Genomic DNA, 27,400 nt, shown 5'->3' with positions numbered 1-27,400 from the left:
ATGGGACTTTTTTAGTTCAGAGAAACCTTCTCTCGCGTGATTTGTGATAATATAAAATATTTTTCTCTTTATTTTTATATGAATGTCGTTATTACGTAGTGGACTTTTCTCAAAATTATTATCCAATTTGGTTATTAGTTTAATTTCGATTTTTTCTTTTATTTGAATGAAATTGCTTTTCGTAAGACTGGTTGTTCAATGAAAGTTAATCCTTAGCAATATCATTAATCACGTTAATAGTTGTAAGACACACTGATTTTGTAACACGTTACATATAAGCTGAAAATGAAATAAACTTTAATAGGTTATTGCCTCGGCTACACGTTTCTGCTCAAACAAGAGATCTCCGATTATTACTTGCGATTGCCCACACACGTGCGAGAGAATAATTGCTTACCATTTTCTTTCGTAATGCATTGTAGTCTGAGTCGTGGGTCTGCATCTCGGCTGTTAAACTAAAAATAAAAATCTTAAAGCTATGTCTTCCGTTGCAGCGGCTGTCGGCTGTGGAAAAATGTGTATTATAATTGAAGCGAGCGAATAATTTGCTTCCGCTAATTTCATAAATTAAAATTGCCGCGTAATGGCGGCTGTGGCTGATATTGCTGCGCTGAAAATAACTTGAATTACTGGTATTCAAAGGAAGAGGACATGAGATAGGGCTCACCTCTTATAATTAAATGTGAATAATAGCATGAAACTAATATAATAATTACAAGTACAATAATGTTTACATTTAACTGTTCTCGCCAAGATGTCCGACTACTCGCATCGAAGACAAGAGAGAGAGAGTGACAACGGATAAAAGATAATAAAAGATGATTCATTTTAGTCTGTTGTTGTTGTTGTTGTTGTTGTTGAGGTCTTTAGTCCTGAGAGTGGTTTGATGCAGCTTTCCATGCTACTCTATCCTGTGCAAGCTTCTTCATCTCCCAGTACCTACTGCAGCCTAAATCCTTCTGAATCTGCTCAGTGTATTCATCTCTTGGCCTGCCTCTACGATTTTCACTTCCATGCGTGGATACGCTCCATACAAATACTTTCAGAAACGGCTTCCTGACACTTACATCTATACTCGATGTTAACAAATTTCTCTTCTTCAGAAACGCTTTCCTTGCCATTGCTAGTCTACACTTCGTACCCTCTATTTCGACCATCATCAGTTATTTTGCTACCCAAATAGCAAAACTCCTTTTCTACTTTAAGTGTCTCATTTCCTAATCTAATTCCCTCAGCATCACCCGACTTAATTCGAATACATTCCATTATCCTCATTTTATTGCGTTTTCTAAGTCTGCAAATGCAAGAAACTTAGGTTTGCCTTTCCTTAATCTTTCTTCTAAGATAAGTCGTAAGGTCAGTATGGCATCACGTGTTCCAACATTTCTATGGAATCCAAACTGATCTTCCCCGAGGTCGGCTTCTACCAGTTTTTCCATTCGTCTGTGCGGAATTCGTGTTAGTATTTTGCAGCTGTGACTTATTAAACTGATAGTTTGGTAATTTTTACATCTGTCAACACCTACGTTCTTTGGGATTGGAATTATTATATTCTTCTTGAAATCTGAGAGTATTTCGCCTGTCTCATACATCTTGCTCACCATATGGTAGAGTATTGTCAGGACTGGCTCTCCCAAGGCCGTCAGTAGCTCTAATGGAATGTAGTCTACTCCCGGAGCCTTGTTTCAGCTCAAGTCTTTCAGTGCTCTGTCAAACTCTTCACGCAGTATCGTGTCTCCCATTTCATCTTCATCTACATTCTCTTCCATTTCCATAATATTGTTCTCAAGTACATCGCCCTTGTATAGACCCTCTATATACTCCTTCCACCTTTCTGCTTTACCTTCTTTGCTTAGAACTGGATATCCATCTGAGCTCTTGATATTCATACAAGTGGTTCTCTTTTCTCCAAAGATCTCTCTAATTTTCCTGTAGGCAGTACGTATCATACCCCTAATGAAATAAGCCTCTACATCCTTACATTTGTCCTCTAGCCATCCCTGCTTAGCCATTTTGCACTTCCTGTCAATCTCATTTTTGAGACGTTTGTATTCCTTTTTCCCTGCTTCATTTACTGCATTTTTATATTTTCTCCTTTCAACAGTTAAATTCAATATTTGTTCTGTTACCCAAGGATTTCTACTAGCCCTCGTCTTTTTACCTACTTGATCCTCCGCTGCCTTCACTACTTCATCCCTCAGAGCTACCCATTCTTCTTCCATTGTATTTCTTTCCCCCATTCCTGTCAATTGTTCCCTTATGCTCTCAATGAAACTCTGTACAACCTCTGGTTTAGTCAGTTTATCCATGTCCCATCTCCTTAAATTCCCACCTTTTTGCAGTTTCTTCAGTTTTAATCTACAGTTCATAACCAGTAGATTGTGGTCAGAGTCCGCATATGCCCCTGGAAATGTCTTACAATTTAAAACCTGGTTCCTAAATCTCTGTCTTACCATCATATAATTTATCTGAAACGTGTCAGTATCTCCAGGCTTCTTCCATGTATACACCCTTCTTTTATGATTCTTGAACCAAGTGTTAGCTATGATTAAGTTATGCTCTGTGCAAAATTCTACCAGACGGCTTCCTCTTTCATTGCTTACCCCCAATCCATATTCACCTACTATGTTTCCTTCTCTCCCTTTTCCTACTCTCGGGATTTCAGTCACCCATGATTATCATGGTTATTAAATTTTCGTCTCCCTTCACTACCTGAATAATTTCTCTTATCTCATCATACATTTCATCAATTTCTTCATCATCTCCAGAGCTAGTTGGCATATAAACTTGTACTACTGTAGTAGGCGCAGGGCCGTGTCTATCTTGGCCACAATAATGGCCCATAGAGGGCACAAATATTACACATCGTAGTTCACTGTTTTTATCCAAAATATAAATAAGCTGTAGAAATACTAACTATCTTTTAATCAGACATTTAAATGAATCAATTTTACGTTATTAGTGTATTTCCTACTTTTATACTTTGACGATGGCGTCATATTATGAACGCTGATTGGCAGTTGTGAAGTAGTGTGACAGGAAGTAGGCGGAGCCTCTGCATACTTAAGCTCGTGCTCAGCACTCAAACCATCACTTGACTGCGTAGCAGCGAGGAGAGCTCCGCCTACCATCCTAAGGGAGCCATGGGTATAATTAATTTTATTTTATCTTGTTAAATTTTGACATCATTAGACACTTTCATTTTATTTAAAGATTGGTATCTAGTATTTCTTAAAATTTATCCACAGGTCTGATGATGGTTCTGTAGAAAGAACCGAAACCGGTTACCTATATCATTAAAACGTACATGAGTGATCAAGACTGAACTTTAGTCAAAATATAACAATTAATTGATCACTGCTTTCCAAAAATGTTTACCAAAGTTAGTAATAACGTTGCCTTTGTTTCCTTTAAGCTGATTTCTTTTCCTACAATATTCCTTTATCTCGTCACGATTTGTATTTATCCAGCCTCATAATAGCGTTTCACGCATGTCTTCTTACCTGCTCTACTTTGCAATTGTTCCTTCTGAAGTCACTTAGTTGAGCCACTTTTTCACCATTAATGTTACGTCCTTCAGAATATTTTTTAACTTCTAGCAACCAGGTTGTTAATTCTATTTGCCAATGACAGTTTAAGCTCTGATTTGTTAGCAGCTCCCTCTAATTTGTGTAAATATCCGTCTTCTTTACTTATTGCTGCTGTCATTTTTTCAAAGATTTGATAAATTTTATCATTAAGTCTTAATAAACTAGCTAGCACACTTTTTGCTGGACCAAAGACTTTCTCGTAATGGTTTTATCCACTGCTTCTGTTTAGGCTAATTCACAACTTACAATTCAGTACTAGATATTTGCATGAAGGCTTTCTGATTTTACTACTGTGTTGCAATGCGTTATTTGTGCATTTCGTGTTCCATGCTTCTACGTGGAAATATTCATAGCTATTTCATATGCTCTTTTCATTTTGATTAATCTTTAATCAAAGTTAAATTTTTCTAATACACTTTCTTTACTTACTCCTCTTAGATAACTGTCGGTACATTTGGTGTCATAAAAAATTTAGGGCTTTCGACAGCGATTGTTAATCATACTGTATACATTTTCCAAAAGATTTACTTCCATTATGTGAGGGCTACATTTTGAAATAGTACCGCAAACTGATCCGCAAGTGCCAGGTATCTTACATGAATATATTGCTTCCTGGTTCCTAGTATTATTAATGGTTCTTAGTATTACTTTTTTATCGTACAAAGTACGTATATTTTGTGCTAAATAGCTGATAATGCGCTTTTAATACATAAACTATAAGAAATAAGCTTCGCCCTGAAGAAGCATATATAAAAATTAAATTCCCTTTGTGTATAGCCCATGTTATTGAACAGAAATATCCAAGTGGAGAACAGTAACACAAACTTCTAATTTATGTATAGCTATATATCATTACATGTCGCAACATCGGCCGTATTTCGCTTCCGATTGTCAGCGACGAATATTATCCCAAAAGTCCTCAACGAGAGTGCAACGTTAACGTGTATTGGATATTGGCCGAGTGCCACAAACGAGCTGCCGACCTTCGCAGGCACAGAAATGTTCAATATTTGACGTGCCATGTGAATGTGCAGACCACAATAAGGTGGTATCAGTCCAAGAGAAACGTATTTGTGAATAATTGATGAATAGCATGAAGGCCATCGCTGTGTTCGATTCAGCATCAATACACTTCTTCGGTACTTAAAATTTTAATGATGTAGCTGTCGCTTTGCGGAGTACACATAATTTGGTAGCGAACGTCCAGTGATGTGCTGTGGTACATAATGTGTAAGTCGATATTTCTCAAACTTTCTGTTGGTGACTAATTAAACTACTGCCTATCTCATGCTAGTAGCATCATAATTCCTTAGTAGGTGAATACCACATTATCACAGTTGTTTCTCTTTAATTTGTCATATTATCAAGTCTTCTAATACTGATATCTGGCGAATCGATTCTTCCACATTTATTATTTCATCTCAGTTCTACTGAAATAAAAAAGTTATACATGTTTACATATAAATGAAGAACTGGCAGTATCTTGAATTTGTGAATGGACAGCTGAGTTACATGCAGTTGCCGCAATATACTGGGAGGCTACTCTGAATTCTGTTCTATACACAGACGATGTTACAGTTTTAAAGGAGAAAGAGAATGAGCTGCAAAAAAGAATTAACATTCTGTGCAAAATAGCCAAAACTGTAATATGATTGTATCCTCAAAGGAAACTAAAACAATGGCATTTGTAGGAAGGGATCCACAAGAACAAAAATAGTAATGAACAATGCTATACTAGAGCATGTCAGTCGTTTTAATTACGTGGAATGTAATACCTCATACAAATATGACTAATGCGTTGACAAACAAAACGAAAAATTTAAATACACATGTGGAACATTAAAAAGTTACTTTAGAAAATAGGCACAAAAAGTAAAAGTGATGGTCGTCCTCACACTACTCGACGGAAATTAGGCGTGGATCATTTGCAAACAACAACATAGTAAGACCAAGGGAACGCAAATTAGATTACTTGCAACTGTGAAAGAGTCGATGGATTAAGAAACAGTGACATAAGGAAGGAACTTAACATATTTAACGTAAGAAACAAAACTCTATACAACAACAAAAAAATAATGTGAACGTCTCGATAGAATGAACTACGCAAGACGGCGTTACAGAGTCAGAATTTATAACCCTATAGTCTGAAAAGGTCAAGAAAGAGACAGATTCTGGAAAAGTTAAAGTAGCAGTACACGCAGAAGGAGAATAAAATAGTAGTAGCTTTTGAGATGCTACTGTCTCATATTTTATATGTTGTACACTATGTATTTTTCACTTGCAAGCCGTACGGCGTTCCAAGTTATAGCCTTTCCAGACTTATTCCTCAATTAGTAGTACATGTCTGGCACTTCTCAACTTTGCCGTGTTCAGAAAAGTATTAACTGCTCGCGACAATGTGATTTTCTTGCCATGTAAGCCATTCATTTTGTTTTCTTTACATAATCTCTATTTTTTTTTATTTATTACAGTGTATCACCCACGTTTGCATATTAAAATGTCGATAATTTGAATTTAGTGACCTTTATTTTTCACTATTTTCTTTCATTTATTTTTATGTAGTGTGTCTCTTTCTACGGAATTGTGTTTAGACGTGCAACTACTTTTCACTGTACTGAAGCAGCAGGTGGAAGCGGCGGTATGATGGTTTGAGGATTTCGTTATAAACTAGGTTACCAGTGTAACATAAATACTGTACAATACAATACAATTACCCAATGCCAAGAAAAAACCTGATACCGTTTTATTGTGTAAGGTGTGTAAATTTCCAAGAGATTTCGCTCGAGCACGCAACAGCCATTGTCTTACCGTGACAACTGCCTTGTCCTCAACGGCATCGTGCTTACTTACGCATGTTATCTGCTGTGACGTCACTGTCGCTATATCCATCGCCTAATGATGCAATACAATATTTGCGTCCCGCATTCGCTGCGCCTTCTTCAGTCTCGCTATGGTCGGATTGAACGTTCTGCCGAGTTACAGTACATTGTCCTTACTGAGAATTTTTTTCGAGTTTTTAAATTCAACTGCTCATCTTATGACGCTACCCTAGAAACGTACGTACTCATAACAGCGGTGATTCCGCGTAATTAAGTACATTGTCTAACTTGAACATGAGTCGTATTATCCCCGTCGTTGCCCCACTGTGTGCTCTGTTTGGGCGATGTAATGGGAGTCCCATTCTTACGATGTCTTTCGTACGCCGGGAGTCCTAATTCCTACATTGACTTCCACACGCCTCGTGAGCTGTAGCATTTACCTTCGGGGCCCGAAGACCACCCTCATCTCTAAACCACAAAAAGGTAAAACAGCAGCATGGTTGCGTAATTCATCGAGGTTGATATACTCACGCTCCTAACTAGAAATGGAAGGGGAAATCTTGAAATGATTGTGGCTATTTTTGCAGAAGTCTTTTCGTAGGTGGCTCAGTTCTTTTCCCAGATTTTTGACTTCTGAAACGGATTTGGCACAATGTACTGCGGTCGCATTAATATTCCTCTTCTGTACTGTAAAGTGGTTGCTGCGCAGATACTGACCTTTAAGTATATGGTTCAAATGGCTCTGAGCACTATGGGACTTAACTTCTGTGGTCATCAGTCCCCTAAAACTTAGAACTACCTAAACCTAACCAACCTAAGGACATCACACACGTCCATGCCCGAGGCAGGATTCGAACCTGCGACCGTAGCAGTCCCGCGGTTCCGGACTGCGCGTCTAGATCCACTAGACCACCGCGGCCGGCAACCTTTAAGTATACTTAACAGCTGCAGCACCCAGTGAATATGATCAATCGGCAGAAAGCGCTTAACCACTCATTAAATTGTATCGCCGCGATACCATGTTTTAAGAATCATATTTCGTATCTTCGAATGTTTCCTCACAAAACTGCTGTCAGAAAAGATAAACAGATACTTTCTTAACTTACTCCTAAATACAAAGTCTTGCTGCTGAAATATCACCACTACTGCACAAAGAAATGAAACTGACAAGGGAAATATTGTCGGAGCTGCTATAAAGAACTCTCTGTTTGGGGAGTATATCATAACTGCTTGTTTTGGATTACATGTTTTAGTGGCTGCATTTATAGGCTTTTTCATTGTTGTCGAGGCGTATCCTCATATACGAAAGTAGCTGGGTTAACAGACGAAATTAATCATATGTACAGATTATACCGCTGACTAAAGTACAAAGTTTTGTCGATGGAGTTTGGGACCACCACGTGGATGTTGGAAGGACCTCGTCGAATGAAGAAAGAAGTTAGATTCCCTTAAATGTGAGTCCTTCAGCTGCTAAATCTGCGCCAGTGTAGAAATTTTTGGATGAATTCTAGTGTCCAATTCCACTCGTCGGCTTATAGCTCTGACGTCATACCTGAGGCAAAGACGCTACGTGTAGGCAATCTATGAAAGCAATGGATCATACTCGTAAACAAACGAATGTAGCGTACCATAAACTTGCAGTCACATTCACGCAGTTATTTGCTTATTCATGACATAACGTAACGAATTGAAGATAACGAAAATAATTAAGAACAAGAATTAAAAACAAATTTTCATGTCTGGCAAGAAACATTCTCGTAATTTATGTGACTAGAAAGAATGAGAGGGCTTTTAAACTGCATTACAGTAAAGCGCATGGCGAAATCATACTGTTGTAAAACAGCGTTAAATTTATATTAATTTTTGAATTGAACGGGAGAAGCGCAGGAAAGTGGGGGTTTTGGGCGAGGAGAAACTAAAATGTATCAGATAAACGGGAAAATTAAATGAATGACAACAAATACGAAATAGTAGTATAAAATGTGAAGTAACTGACACACTACATTCTAAAAGAAAAGATAGCACACGAGAAACGAATATCCACAAAAAATAAAGAATATTGGAATCGATAACTAGAATTAACCTATGTAGGTAAATTCCATTTACAGTTTCCAACCGCGCTGTGATTCATATGTAAATTATTTTTGCAGTTGTATGCATGGAAACGTAATACCATTTATACATTTGAGATTGCTCTCTAACAAAAATTGGAATCGGTAACTAGAACTGATTTTCTATATAAGTCAATCCTAGTTACCGATTCCAATATCAGTACCTTTTTTGCAGTAGTTCAGAGAGCAATTACAAATGCAGGAGTCATATTAGTCTACATTTTAGTGCACACACGTGCTGAAAAAACGATCTAGTTTTGAACATTTTAGAGCACACACGTGCTAAAAAAACGATCTAATTAATGAACCACCGAAAAGTTGGAATCAATAACTGGAATTGACCTATATAGGTCTATTCTAGTTACAGATTCCAATTTGTCGATAGTTCATGATTTTGGAGATTTTCGCAGTAAATCTGTGATCTATCTTTTTGTAGCGTTCCTAGATTTCTTATTGATTTCAGAACTACTACGAAAAAGTAATAAATTTTGTAGGTAAAGCTTCCAAATTTTTCTCTTTTTCATGGTAATGAAAATAGTGATACAATACGTAGAAATCCTTAATACTTTAGTGCACACACTTGTTAAAACGATCTAAATAAGAAACTGTGGAATGGTTGGAATCGGCAAGTAGAATTAACCTATATAGGTCAGTTCCAGTTACCAGTTAGATTCCACTTTTCGCAAGTTTCCGTTGCGTACTCGTGCCGTTAGATTTAACAATTAGTATTAAAAGTTAACGCTGATTCATAATATTATGATTTCACCATTCGCTATACTGTACTGGATGTAAAGGTTCTCTGTGCTTTTCTTACTGGCATAAATTTCGATAATAGTATGTGCAGACATGTATACTTCTCTTTTTCTGTTCTTATTTATTTCCGTTACCTTTAATTTTTGTCGGTATAATTTGTGACTAAGTAATTAATCACGTGAACTGTGTTTGTAATTTTATCATATGCTACATTCTTTTGTTTGCGAATATGATTAGTTGTTTTCAAAGGTTGCCTCTATGTAGCGTCTCTGCGTTAGACATGACGTCATTGATGGAAATCAAACGAGCGATTGGCGTCATTAGCCGGGAGGCCCTTTACGGGGCAGGTCCGGCCGCCTTGGAGCAGGTGTTATTTCATTCGACGCCACATTGGGCGACCTGAGCGCCGGATGAGGATCAAATAATGATGAAGACAGCACAACAACCATTCCCCGAGCGGAGAAAATCCCCTACCCAGCCGGTAATCGAACCCAGGCCCGTAGAACGGCAATCCGTCCCGCTGACCACTCAGCTATCGGGACGGACACGTCATTGATCGAAGCCAGTGAATGGAATCGGACACAAGAATTGACCGTTTTGTAGTGAAGTCATATAGAGATTGGTCAGAAACGCTCTGGAACACTCGTAAGGGTGTCGCGGAGTTGTTTGTGAGGAGAAATAACTGTTAAGAAGAAATCTGATACATTAGGCCCTTTCTAAGTTAATTAGCATTCAGGTTATCCAGTCAGGCCGTTCCGCTCGCAAATTAAAGCTGCCCACCAGATACAGCGTAGGTGATAGCACACGGGACTGCTGAGCCTTTGGCTCGGATTCGAGCCTCGTTACGGACCAATGTCCAGTTACTGAATCGCTCTCTTGGTCGGTTTTAAGAAACCAAACCAACACGTTTGGCGACACGGTCTCTGGCGGAGTGGTTGAACTAGCACGGGCAAAGGGCTGGATAGGCTATCTTCAATGCTAATTAACTGAGAAACAGCGCAACATATCTTATTTTGTTCTTAACAATTGTTTCACTGCACAACCTAAGCTGAAACTATCTTACAGGTTTCCACACGTTTTATGACCACCTAGTGTTTGTCCGTCATTTTGACATGGTGAAAGAGTTTAGAACCGCAACGTGCCGGTATTTGACATAGACTTGTTACATATGTCCGTGCAAAACACCATCTCAATCAGTTTGATTGTTTTAGCGTCTTTGAGTGTGAAGTGGAGAAAGGCACAGACACCACCTCCTTTTACGAGAACACTCGATAAGTAATGCAACACATTTATTTCCTCGGCCAATTTCGGTTGCAAAACTGGGGAATTCGTTGTGCGACATGGTGCAAATTTCATCTTCAGCCCCTATAAACTAAACTCCTCCCGAGCAGGCCATGGAGGCTCAACGGCACCAACCGGCCGTCGTATTATCGTCAGTCTATAGGTGTCGCTTAGACTTGGCCACTGTTTCTATGTTTCGATACAGTGTATCAATACGTGGAACTGTTTCAGTGTTTCGGAACGGTTGTGGCACACTGTTTCGAAACAGTGGTGTTTCATTCCGCCCCTGTCTCGGACCAGATTCGATCTCGAGCCAGATACAGAAACTGTATCGTTGTTTCAAAATAAGGCTGTTTCAGTCCATCTGTGCTTGTATCGAAACAGTGACGTTTCATTCCGCTCTGTGTCGGACGAGATTCGGTCTCGGCACAGGTACTGAAACACAACATACCACTTCATGAAACTCATTCAAGAGTGTCGAAATCTTTTTGACAAGCAATAGCATGAAGCTTAAGATATCCGGAAATAAAGCTTCGTTTCTAGCTGACTGTCCTGTTTCAAAATGGCGTAACATCTGCTTTATAAACACTAACCAAACAATAAAACAACGCATACTATTCACATTCAAAATAATAAATATGTGAAAATTATTCAGTTAAATTACACTTTTTTTATAATATACGCTTCTCTGTTCATGTACAGTAATCATATTAAGAACGCAAGTAAGCCTACAACATTTTGAATAAAAAGAGGCGTAGAGCGACAGTTATTAGACATATACATAAATTTGATGTAGGTATAATTGCAAGCAAGCTGTTTGACAAATCACTGATAGTGTTATGGTGTACGGGAAGGGCTGGGAAGCATGGTGAATTTATAGTAACGGTTCGAAACACCTTGAAAGACAAAAAAATTTTCTGTTATATTTCATTATTTATTCGAATTATTTGGCGTTATTTGTGAGTCTATAGTCACTGTGCCTATTATCCACAACGGTTCCCTTTGTATAGATGGAAATTAGCAGGATGGGTATATTACCCATAGTAACGGAATGTGGGACTCCCAGTAGAATATCTGTTGTTTCTGCAGTTTGCTCTCACCTCCAGTTCCGTTCGTGGTGGTTCTTCTGTCTTCAGCTATGGCTGTCCTCAGCCAATTGAAAAGTATGAAAGTCACGCGACACGAAAGCAGCGCATTTGCTGCAGGAAATACGAAACTGCCAAGACGCCTAAGTGATAGTTTCATGCTTTCTGCGATATGATTAGCGCTCTCGCACCTCGTTTGTGTTTGTATGGACATACTTATACAGTAGACATTCAAGATGATAAAATGTGTAGGTTTATTAGATTACAAAACATAAACTGTTTCACTGTTTCGAAACAGCGTATCGGAACATTACATTGTACTGTTTCATTTGTTTCGGAACAGTTACGTGTTTCAGTTTGCCCATCTCTAGTGTCGCTGGATGCGGATACGGAGGTCTAAGTGGTCAGCACACCGCTCTCCCGGCCGTATGTTAGTATCCGAGACCGCAGCCGCTACTACTCAGTCAAGTAGCTCCTCAGTTTGCCTCACAAGGGCTGAGTGCACCCTTCTTTCCAACAGCGCACGACAGACCGGATGGTCACCCATCCAAGTGCTATCCCAGCCCGACAGCGCTCAACTTCGGTGATTTGACGGGAATCGCTGTTACCATTGCGGCAAGGCCGTTGTTCAGCCCCTATAGTTTCATAAAATTCCTATAGGTGGCTGCGCTAAACGTACCCTTCAAAATGGCGCCCGTAACGGTAGTGGGTTGCAACAGAGAGCTGTCACTGACATTCTTTTAGCGGAAGTAGCAGAGCATCACTGATATTCCTAGGCGCTTGCAGAAGTCTACGGATCCCTATCACTGAAAAAAAAAGTCGGTGAATCTTTGGACGAAGCGTGTGTTGTCATGGCAACAAGGTCTCGCAGAACTGTCCGATCTCCAGCGTGTCGGCCGACCGGTTGTGACTCCTGCAATGCTGGAACGTGCGGACACTCTCATTCAGGTGATACGAAAGAACTTCTCCTTCTCCATGACAAAGCAAGGCCTCCCACGAGTCTGCGCGCCCGAGAGGCGTTCACAAAACCTCACTGTCCTACAGCCCGAATCTCTCACATTCAGAATTCCATCTGTTCGACCCAATGAGGTACGAACTTCGTGGGAAGCAGTTCGTGGATAATGGGAAAGCTCTTGGTCCAGGAAGGTGTTGGTTCCTACATCGACAAGTAGAGTGGTATCATGAAGGTACACACGCGTCTCAGTAAGGAGGCGTAAGGCTGTCGCATTGAACGTGTATCATGTTTTTTCTTTTATTTATTTACACGTCAAGTTCCGTAGGACCAAATTGAGAAGCAAATCTCCAAGGTCATGGAACGGGTCAGAACATGAACTTACAACATAAAAGTAATAACAGATAAAAATAGATGTTCATGAACCTGAAAAAAAGTCAGTCCATAAGTTTAAGTAAACGCTATCAGCAATACAATAAGAATCAGCTTAATTTTTCGAGGAACTCCTCCACAGAATAGAAGGAGTGACCCATGAGGAAACTCTTGTGTTTCGATTTGAAAGCATGTGGATTACTGCTAAGATTTTTGAAATCGAGTGCAGCTTATTGAAAATGGATGCAGCAGTATACTGCACACCTTTTTGCACAAGAGTTAAGGAAGTCCGATCCAAATGGAGATTTGATTTCTGCCGAGTATTAACCGAGTGAAAGCTGCTTATTCTTGGGAATAAACTTATATTGGTAACAAGAAACGGCAATAAGGAATATATTTATTGAGAGGCCAACGTCAAAATACCCAGACTCGAGAACAGAGGTCGACAAGAGGTTCGTGAACTCACACTACTTATTGCCCGAACCGCCCGTTTCTGAGCCGAAACATCCTTCTAGAATTGGAAGAGTTACCCCAAAACATAATACCATACGACATAAGTGAATGAACATAGGCAGTGTAGACTAATTTACGTGTCGAAGTATCACTCACTTTTGATACCGTTCGAATAGTAAAAATGGCAGTATTAAGTCTTTGAACAAGATCCTGAAAGTGGGCTATCCACGACAACTTACTATTTGAACTGTTCAGTTTCACTAATCATATGCCCGTTCTGTTAGATTAAAACGTCAGGTTTTGTTGAATTGTGTGATAGAAACAGTAAAAACTGAGTCTTACTGTGATTTAAAGTTAGTTTATTTTCTACAAGCCACGAACTGAGGTCATATACTGTACTATTTGAAACCGAGTCAATGTTGCACAAAACATCCTTTACTACCAAGCTAGTGTCATCAGCAAACAGAAATATTTTAGAGTTACCCATAATACTAGAGGGCATATCATTTATATAAATAAGGAACAGGAGCAGCCCCAACACTGATCCCTGGGGTACCCCCCACTTGACAATACCCAACTCAGATCTCACATCACAGCCGTTATCAACATTGTGAATAATGATCTTTTGCTGCCTGTTGCTAAAGTAAGTGGTGAACCAATTTTGAGCTACTCCCCTTATTCCGTAATGGTCCAACTTCTGGAGCAATATTGTGAGATCAACACAGTCAAATGCCTTTGTTAAATCAAAAAATACGCCACGTTTTCGAAACATTTTGTGTAGCCCATCCAATACCTCACAGAAAAAAGAGATTATAGCATTTTCAGTTGTCAAACGACTTCTAAAGCCGAATATACATTTAATAGCAAATCGTGTGATATAAAATGATCAATTAACCTCACATACACAGCTTTTCGATAACTTTTGCAAACACTGTTGGCATAGAGATAGGTCTAAAATTATCTACACTATCTCTCCCTCCCTTTTTATAAACCGGCTTTACTACTGAGTACTTTAATCGCTCAGGAAACTGAGCATTCCTAAAGGAAAAATTACAAATATGGCTAAATACAGGGCTAAAATGTGCAGCACAGTACTTTAATTTTCTGCTAGACACTCGATCATAACCATGAGAGTCGTTAGTCTTCAGTGATTTATTGACTCAGTCTGCCTCTTGTCTGTATCACAGAGGAGTATTTCAGACGTCAATCTCGGAAAGGCATTTGCTAAGAAATTTATATGATTTCCTGTAGAAACTAAAATTTTATTTCATTCACCAGCAATGCTCAGAAAGTGATTGTTAAATACTGTACATACACTCCTGGAAATGGAAAAAAGAACACATTGACACCGGTGTGTCAGACCCACCATACTTGCTCCGGACACTGCGAGAGGGCTGTACAAGCAATGATCACACGCACGGCACAGCGGACACACCAGGAACCGCGGTGTTGGCCGTCGAATGGCGCTAGCTGCGCAGCATTTGTGCAACGCCGCCGTCAGTGTCAGCCAGTTTGCCGTGGCACACGGAGCTCCATCGCTGTCTTTAACACTGGTAGCATGCCGCGACAGCGTGGACGTGAACCGTATGTGCAGTTGACGGACTTTGAGCGAGGGCGTATAGTGGGCATGCGGGAGGCCGGGTGGACGTACCGCCGAATTGCTCAACACGTGGGGCGTGAGGTCTCCATAGTACATCGATGTTGTCGCCAGTGGTCGGCAGAAGGTGCACGTGCCCGTCGACCTGGGATCGGACCGCAGCGACGCACGGATGCACGCCAAGACGTAGGATCCTACGCAGTGCCGTAGGGGACCGCACCGCCATTTCCCAGCAAATTAGGGACACTGTTGCTCCTGGGGTATCGGCAAGGACCATTCGCAACGGTCTCCATGAAGCTGGGCTACGGTCCCGCACACCGTTAGGCCGTCTTCCGCTCACGCCCCAACATCGTGCAGCCCGCCTCCAGTGGTGTCGCGACAGGCGTGAATGGAGGGACGAATGGAGACGTGTCGTCTTCAGCGATGAGAGTCGCTTCTGCCTTGGTGCCAATGATGGTCGTATGCGTGTTTGGCGCCGTGCAGGTGAGCGCCACAATCAGGACTGCATACGACCGAGGCACACAGGGCCAACACCCGGCATCATGGTGTGGGGAGCGATCTCCTACACTGGCCGTACACCACTGGTGATCGTCGAGGGGACACTGAATAGTGCACGGTACATCCAAACCGTCATCGAACCCATCGTTCTACCATTCCTAGACCGGCAAGGGAACTTGCTGTTCCAACAGGACAATGCACGTCCGCATGTATCCCGTGCCACCCAACGTGCTCTAGAAGGTGTAAGTCAACTACCCTGGCCAGCAAGATCTCCGGATCTGTCCCCCCATTGAGCATGTTTGGGACTGGATGAAGTGTCATCTCACGCGGTCTGCACGTCCAGCACGAACGCTGGTCCAACTGAGGCGCCAGGTGGAAATGGCATGGCAAGCCGTTCCACAGGACTACATCCAGAATCTCTATGATCGTCTCCATGGGAGAATAGCAGCCTGCATTGCTGCGAAAGGTGGATATACACTGTACTAGTACCGACATTGTGCATGCTCTGTTGCCTGTGTCTATGTGCCTGTGGTTCTGTCAGTGTGATCATGTGATGTATCTGACCCCAGGAATGTGTCAATAAAGTTTCCCCTTCCTGGGACAATGAATTCACGGTGTTCTTATTTCAATTTCCAGGAGTGTATATCTGATTTATCAGTAACAGAGATATTATTACTGCGAACTGACTTTATACCACCGACCTTCTGCTGCTCACCAGACACTTCCTTCACAACTGACCATATGGCTTTAATTTTATCCTGTGAATTAGCTATTCTATTTGAATAGCACATCCTTTTGCCTTGTTAATAACATTTTTAAGCGTCTTACAATACTGTTTGTAATGGGCTACTTCTAGCATGATTGTGACTACTTCTAACATTTTGATATAATTCCCGCTTTGTTCTACATGATAACCTTATCCCACTAGTCAGCCAACCGGGCTGTCCATTACTGCTAGTACCCCAGTTTAGAATGTTCTAATCGAAAGCAACTCTCAATGAGCATAAGAAATGTGTTATGGAAATCATTGTATTTATCATTTATATTATCGGCACTATAAACATCTTGCCGTTCTTGTTCCTTGACAAGTTTTAAAGAACTCCCTATTGCTGTTGGATTAATTTTCCTACATAGTTTGTAATTAAATATGACACTGGTTTGAGTGCAAAAACCTTTTTATATTAAAATTTGTGCATCATGGTCTGAAAGGCCATTCACCCTTTTACTAACAGAAAGCCCATCTAGTAATGAAGAATGAATAAATGACTGTGCTAATGTTCCCCTGCACCCTAGTTGGAAAAAACACAGTTTACATCAGATAATATGAATTTAGGATATCTGCCAACATCTTTTTCTTGCACAATCATATACAAAATTAATATTGAAGTCATCACATGTAACTACTTTCTGGTACTTCCTATAAAGTGAATCAAGAACCCTCTCTAGCTTAAGCAAAAATGCTCTGAAGCGAAATAGGATTTTGTGGCCAGAAGATCGGAGAACAACATGGTATAGCAGAATCCTATATAAAACCAATCCGCTTTCAGAAAATATATTGTGCTAATTATCGAACGTAATACAGAGTGGTACACAGTACACATGTAACATACGCTCGGGATTACACAAAGGTTTACCGGCTGTAAGTCTTCCTGTGGACCACCTGTGCAGGGAAAAGGGGCAAAATGCTGCTGCCGAACTTCGTGCCCTCCTGCACACAATGTCGGCTAGGTAATTTAGAGCACGAGGCGCTCATCTGAAGCTCCGAGCGAGAGCAGAGCCGCAGCTGCCACAGTGTTTGGACTCTGGCTACAGCGTGCTCGGCTGCTTCCTGTTCGCAGATGAACAACTCGACGGCGAGCCAGGTGGAGCTGAAGGACGTGACGCTGAGCAGCTCCGGCCGCTACCGCTGCGAGGTCTCCGGGGAGGCGCCCTCCTTCCAGACCGTCTCCGAGCACGGCGACATGATCGTGGTCGGTGAGTTGGCAGCGGAGCGACAGCGCACCGCCTCGCAGTAAGGACTGGCTCCTCCAGTAAGGCGGCTCTAGGATTTCCTACGAAAAAGAACATACACTATTCCTCAGTGTCACAGATAATGCAATGTGGAAAAATAAACGTAAACTAAGTTACGTTGGCCGCTATCGACAGGGGATCTCAAGTTGATTCCGTATTTCTAGATTTCCGGAAAGCTTTTGACACCGTTCCTCACAAGCGACTTCTAATCAAGCTGCGGGCCTATGGGGTATCGTCTCAGTTGTGCGACTGGATTCGTGATTTCCTGTCAGGCTCTGAGCACTATGGGACTCAACATCTTAGGTCATAAGTCCCCTAGAACTTAGAACTGCTTAAACCTAACTAAACTAAGGACATCACACACACCCATGCCCGAGGCAGGATTCGAACCTGCGACCGTAGCAGTCCCGCGGTTCCGGACTGCAGCGCCCTAACCGCTCGACCACATTTCCTGTCAGGAAGGTCACAGTTCGTAGTAATAGACGGGAAATCATCGAGTAAAACTGAAGTGATATCAGGTGTTCCCCAGGGAACCGTCCTGGGACCTCTGCTGTTCCTGATCTATATAAATGACCTGGGTGACAATCTGAGCAGTTCTCTTAGGTTGTTCGCAGATGATGCTGTAATTTACCGTCTAGTAAGGTCATCCGAAGACCAGTATCAGTTGCAAAGCTATTTAGAAAAGATTGCTGTATGGTGTGGCAGGTGGCAGTTGACGCTAAATAACGAAAAGTGTGAGTCTGATCCACATGAGTTCCAAAAGAAATCCGTTGGAATTCGATTACTCGATAAATAGTACAGTTCTCAAGGCTGTCAATTCAACTAAGTACCTGGGTGTTAAAATTACGAACTACTTCAAAAAAATGACTCTGAGCACTATGAGACTTAACATCTGCGGTCATCAGTCCCCTAGAACTTAGAACTACTTAAACCTAACTAATCTAAGGTCATCACACACATCCATGCCCGAGGCAGGATTCGAACCTGCGACCGTTGCGGTCACGCGGTTCCAGACTGAAGCGCCTAGAACCTCACGGCCACACCGGCCGGCGAACAACTTCACTTGGAAAGACCACATAGGTAATATTGTGGGGAAGGCGAGCCAAAGGTTGCGTTTCATTGGCAGGACACTTAGAAGATGCAACAAGTCCACTAAAGACAGCTTACACTACACTCGTTCGTCCTCTGTTAGAATATTGCTGCACGGTGTGGGATCCTTACCAGGTGGGATTGACGGAGGACATCGAAAGGGTGCAATAAAAGGGCAGCTCGTTTTGTATCATCACGTAATAGGGGAGAGAGTGTCGCAGATATGATACGCGAGTTGGGATGGAAGTCATTAAAGCAAAGACGTTTTTCGTCGCGGCGAGATCTATTTACGAAATTTCAGTCACCAACTTTCTCTTCCGAATGCGAAAATATTTTGTTGGGCCCAACCTACATAGGTAGGAATGATCATCAAAATAAAATAAGAGAAATCAGAGCTCGAACAGAAAGGTTTAGGTGTTCGTTTTTCCCGCGCGCTGTTCGGGAGTGGAATGGTAGAGAGATAGTATGATTGTGGTTCGGCGAACCCTCTGCCAAACACTTAAATGTGAATTGCAGAGTAATCATGTAGATGTAGATGTAGATATATCACACAATATAATTTTAAAAATTATGTTCTTATTAAAGAGCTATTAGCGTAATGAGAAGTGACATCTGAATACGTTGTTACAGTGTAATGATCCGCCTACACGCGACGTAACACGCTCTTTCGCACATCGACGGCGGTTCTGCAACATAAATTGTCCACCTACCTCGCTACTGCTGCAGATCTGCACACGTAACTCCTGACTGCAGCTATTAAGAGATCTCAGAAAAGCAGTGTCGAAGAAACTGAGATTTCATAACTACACGTCGTAGGCCGCTATAAGTACAAAAAGCTGAAAATATTCTTGTGAACTCTAAAGAAGAAATTGGAAATGCGTTGTTGTTCAAGTTTCTAAGTTCAAAGGTACTTTTAAATTTGCATTATGATTGTTTTAATGCTATTAAGTAAGATTGTCAGCCCACATGTGTTCAAATCATTAAAGTTCCTGTTCACAGTCCTCGTCACACTCAAACAGCCAGAACTTTTCCTATCCAATTCCGAAATCATTTCCGAGAGTAACACAGTCAATAAACTGCTACTTACTTTTGCACTCGGCTTTCAGTGGTTGTCTTTAAATAAAGTTTTTGGTCGCCATAAATACTCAGTAAAAAAAATTACTTAGTACCGGCACGCTTTTAGTTCAAAGTTTACACACGCGATTTTCTCCAGAACAAAATATCTCTCGACTACTAAAATTTCACAAATAGTTATTGCGAAACACCAGCTACCTTCATCCCTGTACAGAAACGCGAAAGTCACAATATCACTTCGTTTTACACATAATGCCTTCGGACACTTTTGGCATGACCGGCTCCTTCGAAAGCTAGTCCAACACTTCCTTCTTCTCTCCCGGCCTCTACAAGCACCTCTATCTTATACGTTAGGTGGCAAACCGTCTCAGTTCTTATTGGCTGTACAGAATTACGGCCAATCAGAACTGACTTTCAGCAAGAGCCAACCACTGCTCTCAGCTCAATGACGTCATTAAAATAAGGAACTAAAAACTCTCTTGTTAAACAAATAAAAGCAAATAAACTTTCCGCTATACTTTGCGTCTGGAATTTAACTATATAGTCGCGAACGTTCTGGCAGTCTCTTACATATTCAAACATGCTTGTACATCCGTCATCCACTAATAGGGTAACCACTTGCGAATTCGTTCTCACGATACAATGCTGGAACACTTGCAAGTTCCTATAGAGAATTATAAACTGAAAATTTAATATTGGCGAATGCCCCACATACACTCACACTAATACTGTCTTTCACACTCACCCTAACACAAGCCATAAATAACTACTTGAAATTCTTAAAGTTATTTCTACCGCAAAATTACGAAAGGTTTTCTAAAATGAGAACTTTCCAAATTTGAATCTAAACAATGAAGGTGTTATCATATCATTTCAAATAGTCACAGTTGGTGAACTATTAATATATATATATATATATATATATATATATATATATATATATATCGGATAATTTCGTTTTTTATTGACTTTTCTTTTTCTTTGTAACTTACAAATTATGACAGTTGTTGACTTCAGATTTTTACAGATTGTTTCTTTACACAGCAGAAGGTTATGTACCTAATATGAACTTTCTCAGGCTATTTCTAGATCAGTTATTAATTTTTATAGTTCCAGAGAATATACTACCCTGTAAGCACCTCTCCGCTTCTTTCACACGCTGCACTCACGCCATATGGTCGTGACTCACGTCTGCAGGACACAGCTCGCCCGTTGCAGATCGTATAAGATTCTGACTGCTTACACTGGAGCCCAAATACTTTCATACAAGAAAGGCTTAATAGACAAATTGGCTATCGCGCACTAGCTGCGACGCCTCATATAGCCATAGGAAGTCCTTGAGATACCATTGCTTCCTCAGCAGCAGAAGCCCATGCGGCGTATTTGTATCCATAAATGGACGGAAGTTTTACGCTGCGGCGGAATGTGCGCTGACGTGAAACTTCCTGGCAGATAAAAACTGAGTGCCAGACCGAAATTCGAAATGAGGACCTTTGCCTTTCGTGGACAAGTGCTCTACCAACTGAGCTAACCAAACACGAGTCACGACCCGTCCTACCTTACAAACTTCACAGAAGTTTTTCTATCAAACTTGCTGGACTAGCACTCCTGGAAGAAAGGATATTGCAGAGACATCTCTTAGCCGCAGCCTGGGGGGGGGGGGGGGTTTGAAGAATGTAATTTTCACTTTGCGGTAGAATATGCGCTGTTATGAAACTTCCTGTAGGATCAAACCTGTGTGGCGAAGCGAGATTCGGACTCGGGGCTTTTGTCTGTTGCAGCCAAGGGCTCCACCACCTGAGCTTCCCAAGCACGACAGACGGCCCGTCCTCACAGCTGCACTTCCTTCAGTATCCGCTTTCCTATCTTGTTAACTTTTTATACACACTTTTCCTCTGCCAGAAATTTTCAAATCAGTGCACACTCTGCTGTAGAGCGATAATTCCGTTGTGGAACTGCACCAGGCTGTGGCTAAGCTGTGTCTCCGCAATATCCTTTCTTCCAGGAGTGCTAGCCTTGCAAGTTTTGTAGGAGAACTTCTGTGAAGTTTGGGATGGAGCAAACGAGAAACTGGCTGAAGTAAAACTGTTGAGGACGGATCGTGAGTCGTGCTTCGGTAGCTCACCTGATAGTGCACTTGCACACGGAAGGCCAAGGTCCTGATTTCGAGTCTCGATCTAGTACACAGTTGTAATCCGCCAGGAACTTTCGTCGTGGAATGGTGTTTGACGCTCCACACTTAAATTGACGGCTGTCTGACTCATGGTAGACCATCCAGCCCTGCATATGGCTTTGCAGACGCAGCCACACGTCAAACGCTAGTGGTCATCCCATGAGGTCCGGAAACATGGTCTTAGCGATATTGATGATTTCCCAAGCCACTGTTCACCTCGGATATCCGAACTGTGATGTAATCTTTGATATCTTGTGACTCAAGCGTCTAGCATCGACTACAATTCCACGTTCAAAGTTGTGGTTGGCAGGAGAGCCAACACCGTGTTACTAGAAGAGGCCGAAAGGCACGCGTTTTAGCTCACGCAGGCTGGCGTGAGGTCTGGAACAGGACAAGGAAATTAGAATTTAGAAAAACGGACGTAGCTGGAGGAATACTTAACTTTAATCCATTAACGATGAATGTCGCTCTTGACGGTACATGATTCACAATATCAATAGTAACTGATAATGGCGCCTTGCTAGGTCGTAGCAAATGACGTATCTGAAGGCTATGCTAAACTATCGTCTCGGCAAATGAGAACGTAAGTAGACAGTGAACCATCGCTAGCAAAGTCGGCTGTACAACTGGGGCGAGAGCTAGGAAGTCTCTCTAGACCTGCCGTGTGGCGGCGCTCGGTCTGCAATCACTGATAGTGGCGACACGCGGGTCCGACGTATACTAACGGACCGCGGCCGGTTCAAAGGCTACCACCTAGCAAGTGTGATGTCTGGCGGTGACACCACAAAAGTCATCTAATTTGCGAAATGTTGCAGAGTTCACTACACGGCAATCTGTACTAGACAGCTCAAATAAAATACCTAAGCATTTGTACTATACGCCGTTTCTAGCCACAACATTCAGACACAGTAGGCGGGGATAATGCTTTTCGTGACTTTCGGCCGCTCAGTCCACATTAAATTAGAAACACTATTCTAGTTCTACGCATCTGCTACGAAACTCTTGACGTCACCTTATGTAGCATTTGTATACCGGTTTTGCAGGGGGAAACGAAGGTTTGACTATAATAAACAGATTAAAATAGCTGTAAATTGGAATTATCGTGCAGTCATGAAAAAGCTTACACAGAGTAGACCAGTTTGAAGCTCTGTATCAAACTATTCTTAGTACTGAAAGCCATAACAACAACATTTCATTTTCCAAACTGTTTCATTTCTTCTACTTAGCAGCTTCATTCCAGCCCCAAAGCAGACATTTATTACGAGATTAGATACCTGAGCTAGTTCCTATCCCAATAAACCTAGGGTATGATCACATTTCCTGTCATCATGCATTTATAATTTCCGAAGAAATGATGTTAACGTTTGATAAGTTCGTGTAAAGATGTAACTGAGTGCCAGGACCCCTCCCACTCCACCCATTGGTATTGCGTCCCATGTCGCAAGTTTCAATCCGAGTGACAACAGTTCCAAGTATTGCGCTTACTCCCACTAGAATTTATAGTTTTGTTTTTCTTTAATCTGCAAGTCAATAGTGAAGTCGAGAAGTTAACGATCAGTCTCTAGATACAGACAAATATTAAAATTACTGCTCCCAGAGGCGGTATTTATGCACTTTCAAACGTGTATCCTTACCGTCAACCAAAGTTTTGAAACGTCCCCTTAGAAAAAGTAATGAATTACTGTGCTGATAGACCTCTTACATTATCTGATTTTCAAACAGCAGCTGACCCTACTCAGACACTTCGCTCTTTACCTATTCTGATCAACACTAAACTGACACACAATATTTTTAGTGCAACGCAATCTGACTTTCAATAATCCCTACAAAAGAATGGCCCTGACTAACGTTAACCTATAACTCTCACAAATCACTTACGTCACAAAAATCTTCGTTACTCTAACTACTGCAATACAGCGGGCACCAATACTGCCAGCTAAATAAAAGATTCAAACTACTGAAGGCACTAACTATTGATAGGCATAGTTAGCAAATGAAAGATTTTGATGAAGAACATACAATGTATTTACCTTAATAGTGTTCAAAAGGCTTAATATATATAGCAGTTCATGACACCCAGTCTTACAAATTACCTTTTTCTGACTGACACACGACCAGATCATCCACTCTCAAACTTCAGCCATCTCTCCCCACATCCACCACTGCTGGCGGCTCACCTCCAACTGCACAACGCTATGCACTGTTCACATCCAACTGCCCAACACTACAATAGCAAATATTGCAACAATGCAAACCAGCCACAGACTGCACAGTCAGTGATTTTCATACAGAGTGCTACGTGGCGTTACCAACATAAAAAACTAACAGTCTACTTACATTTCATACAGTTTTATACAGAGACATAACTACAACAGGATGAAAGCTATAGCCATGCGATGATGCAGATGACTGTCTGCATGCCAGGTGCCAACGTCAGCACCTGCTGGCTGACACAGCACGTGTTAGCAGCGATGGGCGATGGCGTGAGTGAAGTTGTTGCCAGTGTGTGTCAGGCGCAGCTTTTCACAGCCTGACTACCCCTGGGTCACTGTGAAGCACACCAGCGAGGATGGTGTTTAAGCTGTAGTAACCAGCATAGCCAAACTCGAAGGTGTATGCCCGACAGGGTAGTAACCAGCAACAACGAAAGCCCGCAGGAGCTGACGTATACTAACAGAGTGGCTGGGCAGTCCCTATCCTAGGAATGAATGTGCGACACAGCAGGCAGATGGTCACCAGGAGAAGACAGTCTGTTGGTCGGTGAGTCCGTGGTGCGAAGACGCCAACTTGTCTGTGTACAGTCACCAGCTCAGATGGCTGTGCATCTTCTGGACAGAAAGGTCATTGGATATGTCTTCTTACATTGGAGTAGACTCGCTTCAAAGTTAACAGCTGATGAAGACGATGGTGTTTGGCAACACATACAGACAACAAAATGCTCTTGTACAGAGGATGGCAGTGAGCATCTGAGAACACCTAAGAAAGAGGATTTGACTTGAAGGAATACTTATGAGAGTCTTTTGGCCAGTACTTCTGCATCAGCACCATCCCAACCTGGGACTCTTGGCTACAGCAGGCTGGATGCAGCGGGCAGGTGTCACATTCAAGTGCTTTTGACTAGTTTGGTCGTCTTACGCAGGAGCCTAGCTGGAGCTTTAATACACTACTGGCTATTAAAATTGCGACACCAAGAAGATATGCAGATGATAAACGGGTATTCATTGGACAAATATATTACACTAGAAATGGCATGTGATTACATTTTCACGCAATTTGGATGCATAGATCCTGACAACCTCTGGTGGTAATAACGGCCTTGATACGCCTGGGCATTGAGTCAAACAGAGCTTGGATGGCGTGTACTGGTACAGCTGCCCATGCAGCTTCAACACGATACCACAGCTCATCAAGAGTAGTCAATGGAGTATTGTGACGAGCCAGTTGCTCGGCCACCATTGACCCGACGTTTTCAGTTGGTGAGAGGTCTGGGGAATGTGCTGGCCAGGGCAGCAGTCCAACATTCTCTGTATCCAGAAAGGCCCGTACAGGACCTGCAACATGCCGTCGTGCATTATCCTGCTGAAATGTAGGGTTTCGCAGGGATCGAATGAAGGGTAGAGCCACGGGTCATAACACATCTGAAATGTAACGTCCACTGTTCAAAGTGCCGTCAATGCGAACAAGAGGTGACCGAGACGTGTAACCAATGGCACCCCATACCATGACGCCGGGTGATACGGCAGTATGGCGAAGACGAATACAAGCTTCCAATGTGCGTTCACCGCGATGTCGCCAAACACGGATGCGACCATCATGATGCTCTAAACAGAACCTGGATTCATCCGAAAAAATGACGTTTTGTCATTCGTGCACCCAGGTTCGTCATTGAGTACACCATCGCAGGCGCTCCTGTCTGTGATGCAGCGCCAAGGGTAACCGCAGCCTTGGTCTCCGAGTTGATATTCCAGGCTGCTGCAGACGTCGTCGAATTGTTCGTGCAGATGGTTGTCGTCTTGCATACGTCCCCATCCGTTGACTCAGGGATCGAGCGTGGCTGCAGGATCCGTTATAGCCATGCAGATAAGATGCCTGTCATCTCGACTGCTAGTGGTACGAGGCCGTTGGGATCCAGCACGGTGTTGGGTATTACCCTCCTGAACCCAACGATTCCATGTTTTGGATCTCGACCAACGCGAGCAGCAATGTCGCGATACGATAAACGGCAATCGCGATAGGCTACAATCCGACCTTTATCAAAGTGGGAAACGTGATGGTACGCATTTCTCCTCCTTACACTAGGCATCACAACAACGTTTCACCAGGCAATGCCAGTCAACTGCTGCTTGTGTATGAGAAATCAGTTGGAAACTTTACTCATGTCAGCACGTTGTAGGTGTCGCCACTGGCACTAATCTTCTATGAATGCTCTGAATAGCTAATCATTTGCATATCACAGCATCTTCTTCCTGTCGGTTAAATTTCGCACGTCATCTTCGTGGTGTAGCAATTTTAGTGGCCAGTAGTGTATATCCCAGCTTTACACTTCAGATGCTTCTTATTCTTCGACGGCTTGCTGAATAAGGACTCTTCGTTCCGAATACACTTTCTTGTAAAACGGTGTCCGGACTTAAGGCTGACCTTTGGTTCTCTCTGTATGAAGTCTTTTTGGTGAGCGTCGCAGGAGCAACTCATCGCAACAGAAAGAGCCGTGGTGTAGCAATTCTGATTCTATATATGTAAAATTTACATTTTCTAGTTTCCAAATTGCTTCAACGGCTTCGAGTTTGATGCAAGGTATCAATATCATTGTGGCGAGAATACTCCCAACACTACACCCAACTGTATGCCCTAACATTCTTTATGCTTTTCCCCACAGGTGAGTCCTACAATTTTATTTGACATACATCACATTCGCTCAGATTCATTTCATCTACTTTTGGCGGTGTATGGCGAACTATGATTAACAACTACGAAAGATTATGCACCTTACTTTTAGGTACAATCGAATTTACTTGTCTCTGAGGTAATACAGTCTAATGGAAAACTACTGCACCAACAAGTTAAATAGTGTCATCACAGGTACGCACGAAAATATATCACAGGAAATATTTAAAATGTTGTATACAAAGTATCAACATAATACTGCCTTAGCTCCCCTAAACACAAACCACCAAGTAGCAGTATAGGTTTGGGGGTTCTGGAACAGTTTGTTTACTGGATAACATCTTCTCGGTTTCAAAGTCGCGTCAATTCCAGTATAATTCTGAAGCTTTCGATGGCGGATGTGTAGAACTACTGGCTGCAGTAAATAGTGCCAGTCCCGGAAGTCAGTGATTTCACTCCTGACGATGATGGTGGAGCTAGCCGTCGAAAGCTCAAGAATTCCATTGGAACTGACGCGGCTTGAAAATCGAGAAGATGTTATCCAGTCATGCCGCCGCGAAGACTCCGAGGACACAGTTTATTTACATCTGTAATGTCATATGACCTAGGTCATTGACATAATGCAAACATCATCATCATTCACATCAGTGACGTCATCA

General features: G+C 41.9%; 1 protein-coding gene across 1 annotated transcript in view; it reads left to right on the top strand.

Moving 5' to 3' along the window:
• Window positions 1–27,400, top strand: part of LOC126092649 (uncharacterized) — a 739,947-nt gene that overhangs the window by 481,933 nt on the left and 230,614 nt on the right. The window contains exon 3 of the mRNA XM_049908371.1: window positions 17,350–17,485. Within this exon, the coding sequence (XP_049764328.1) occupies window positions 17,350–17,485 (136 nt within the window). The remainder of the gene's footprint in view (window positions 1–17,349; window positions 17,486–27,400) is intronic.

This window comes from Schistocerca cancellata, chromosome 7, assembly GCF_023864275.1.
Source record: "Schistocerca cancellata isolate TAMUIC-IGC-003103 chromosome 7, iqSchCanc2.1, whole genome shotgun sequence".
In the NCBI taxonomy this organism is placed as follows: domain Eukaryota; kingdom Metazoa; phylum Arthropoda; class Insecta; order Orthoptera; family Acrididae; genus Schistocerca; species Schistocerca cancellata.
The sequence above is the reverse complement of the archived record's forward strand: the minus strand, read 5'-3'. Positions and strand labels throughout refer to the sequence as shown.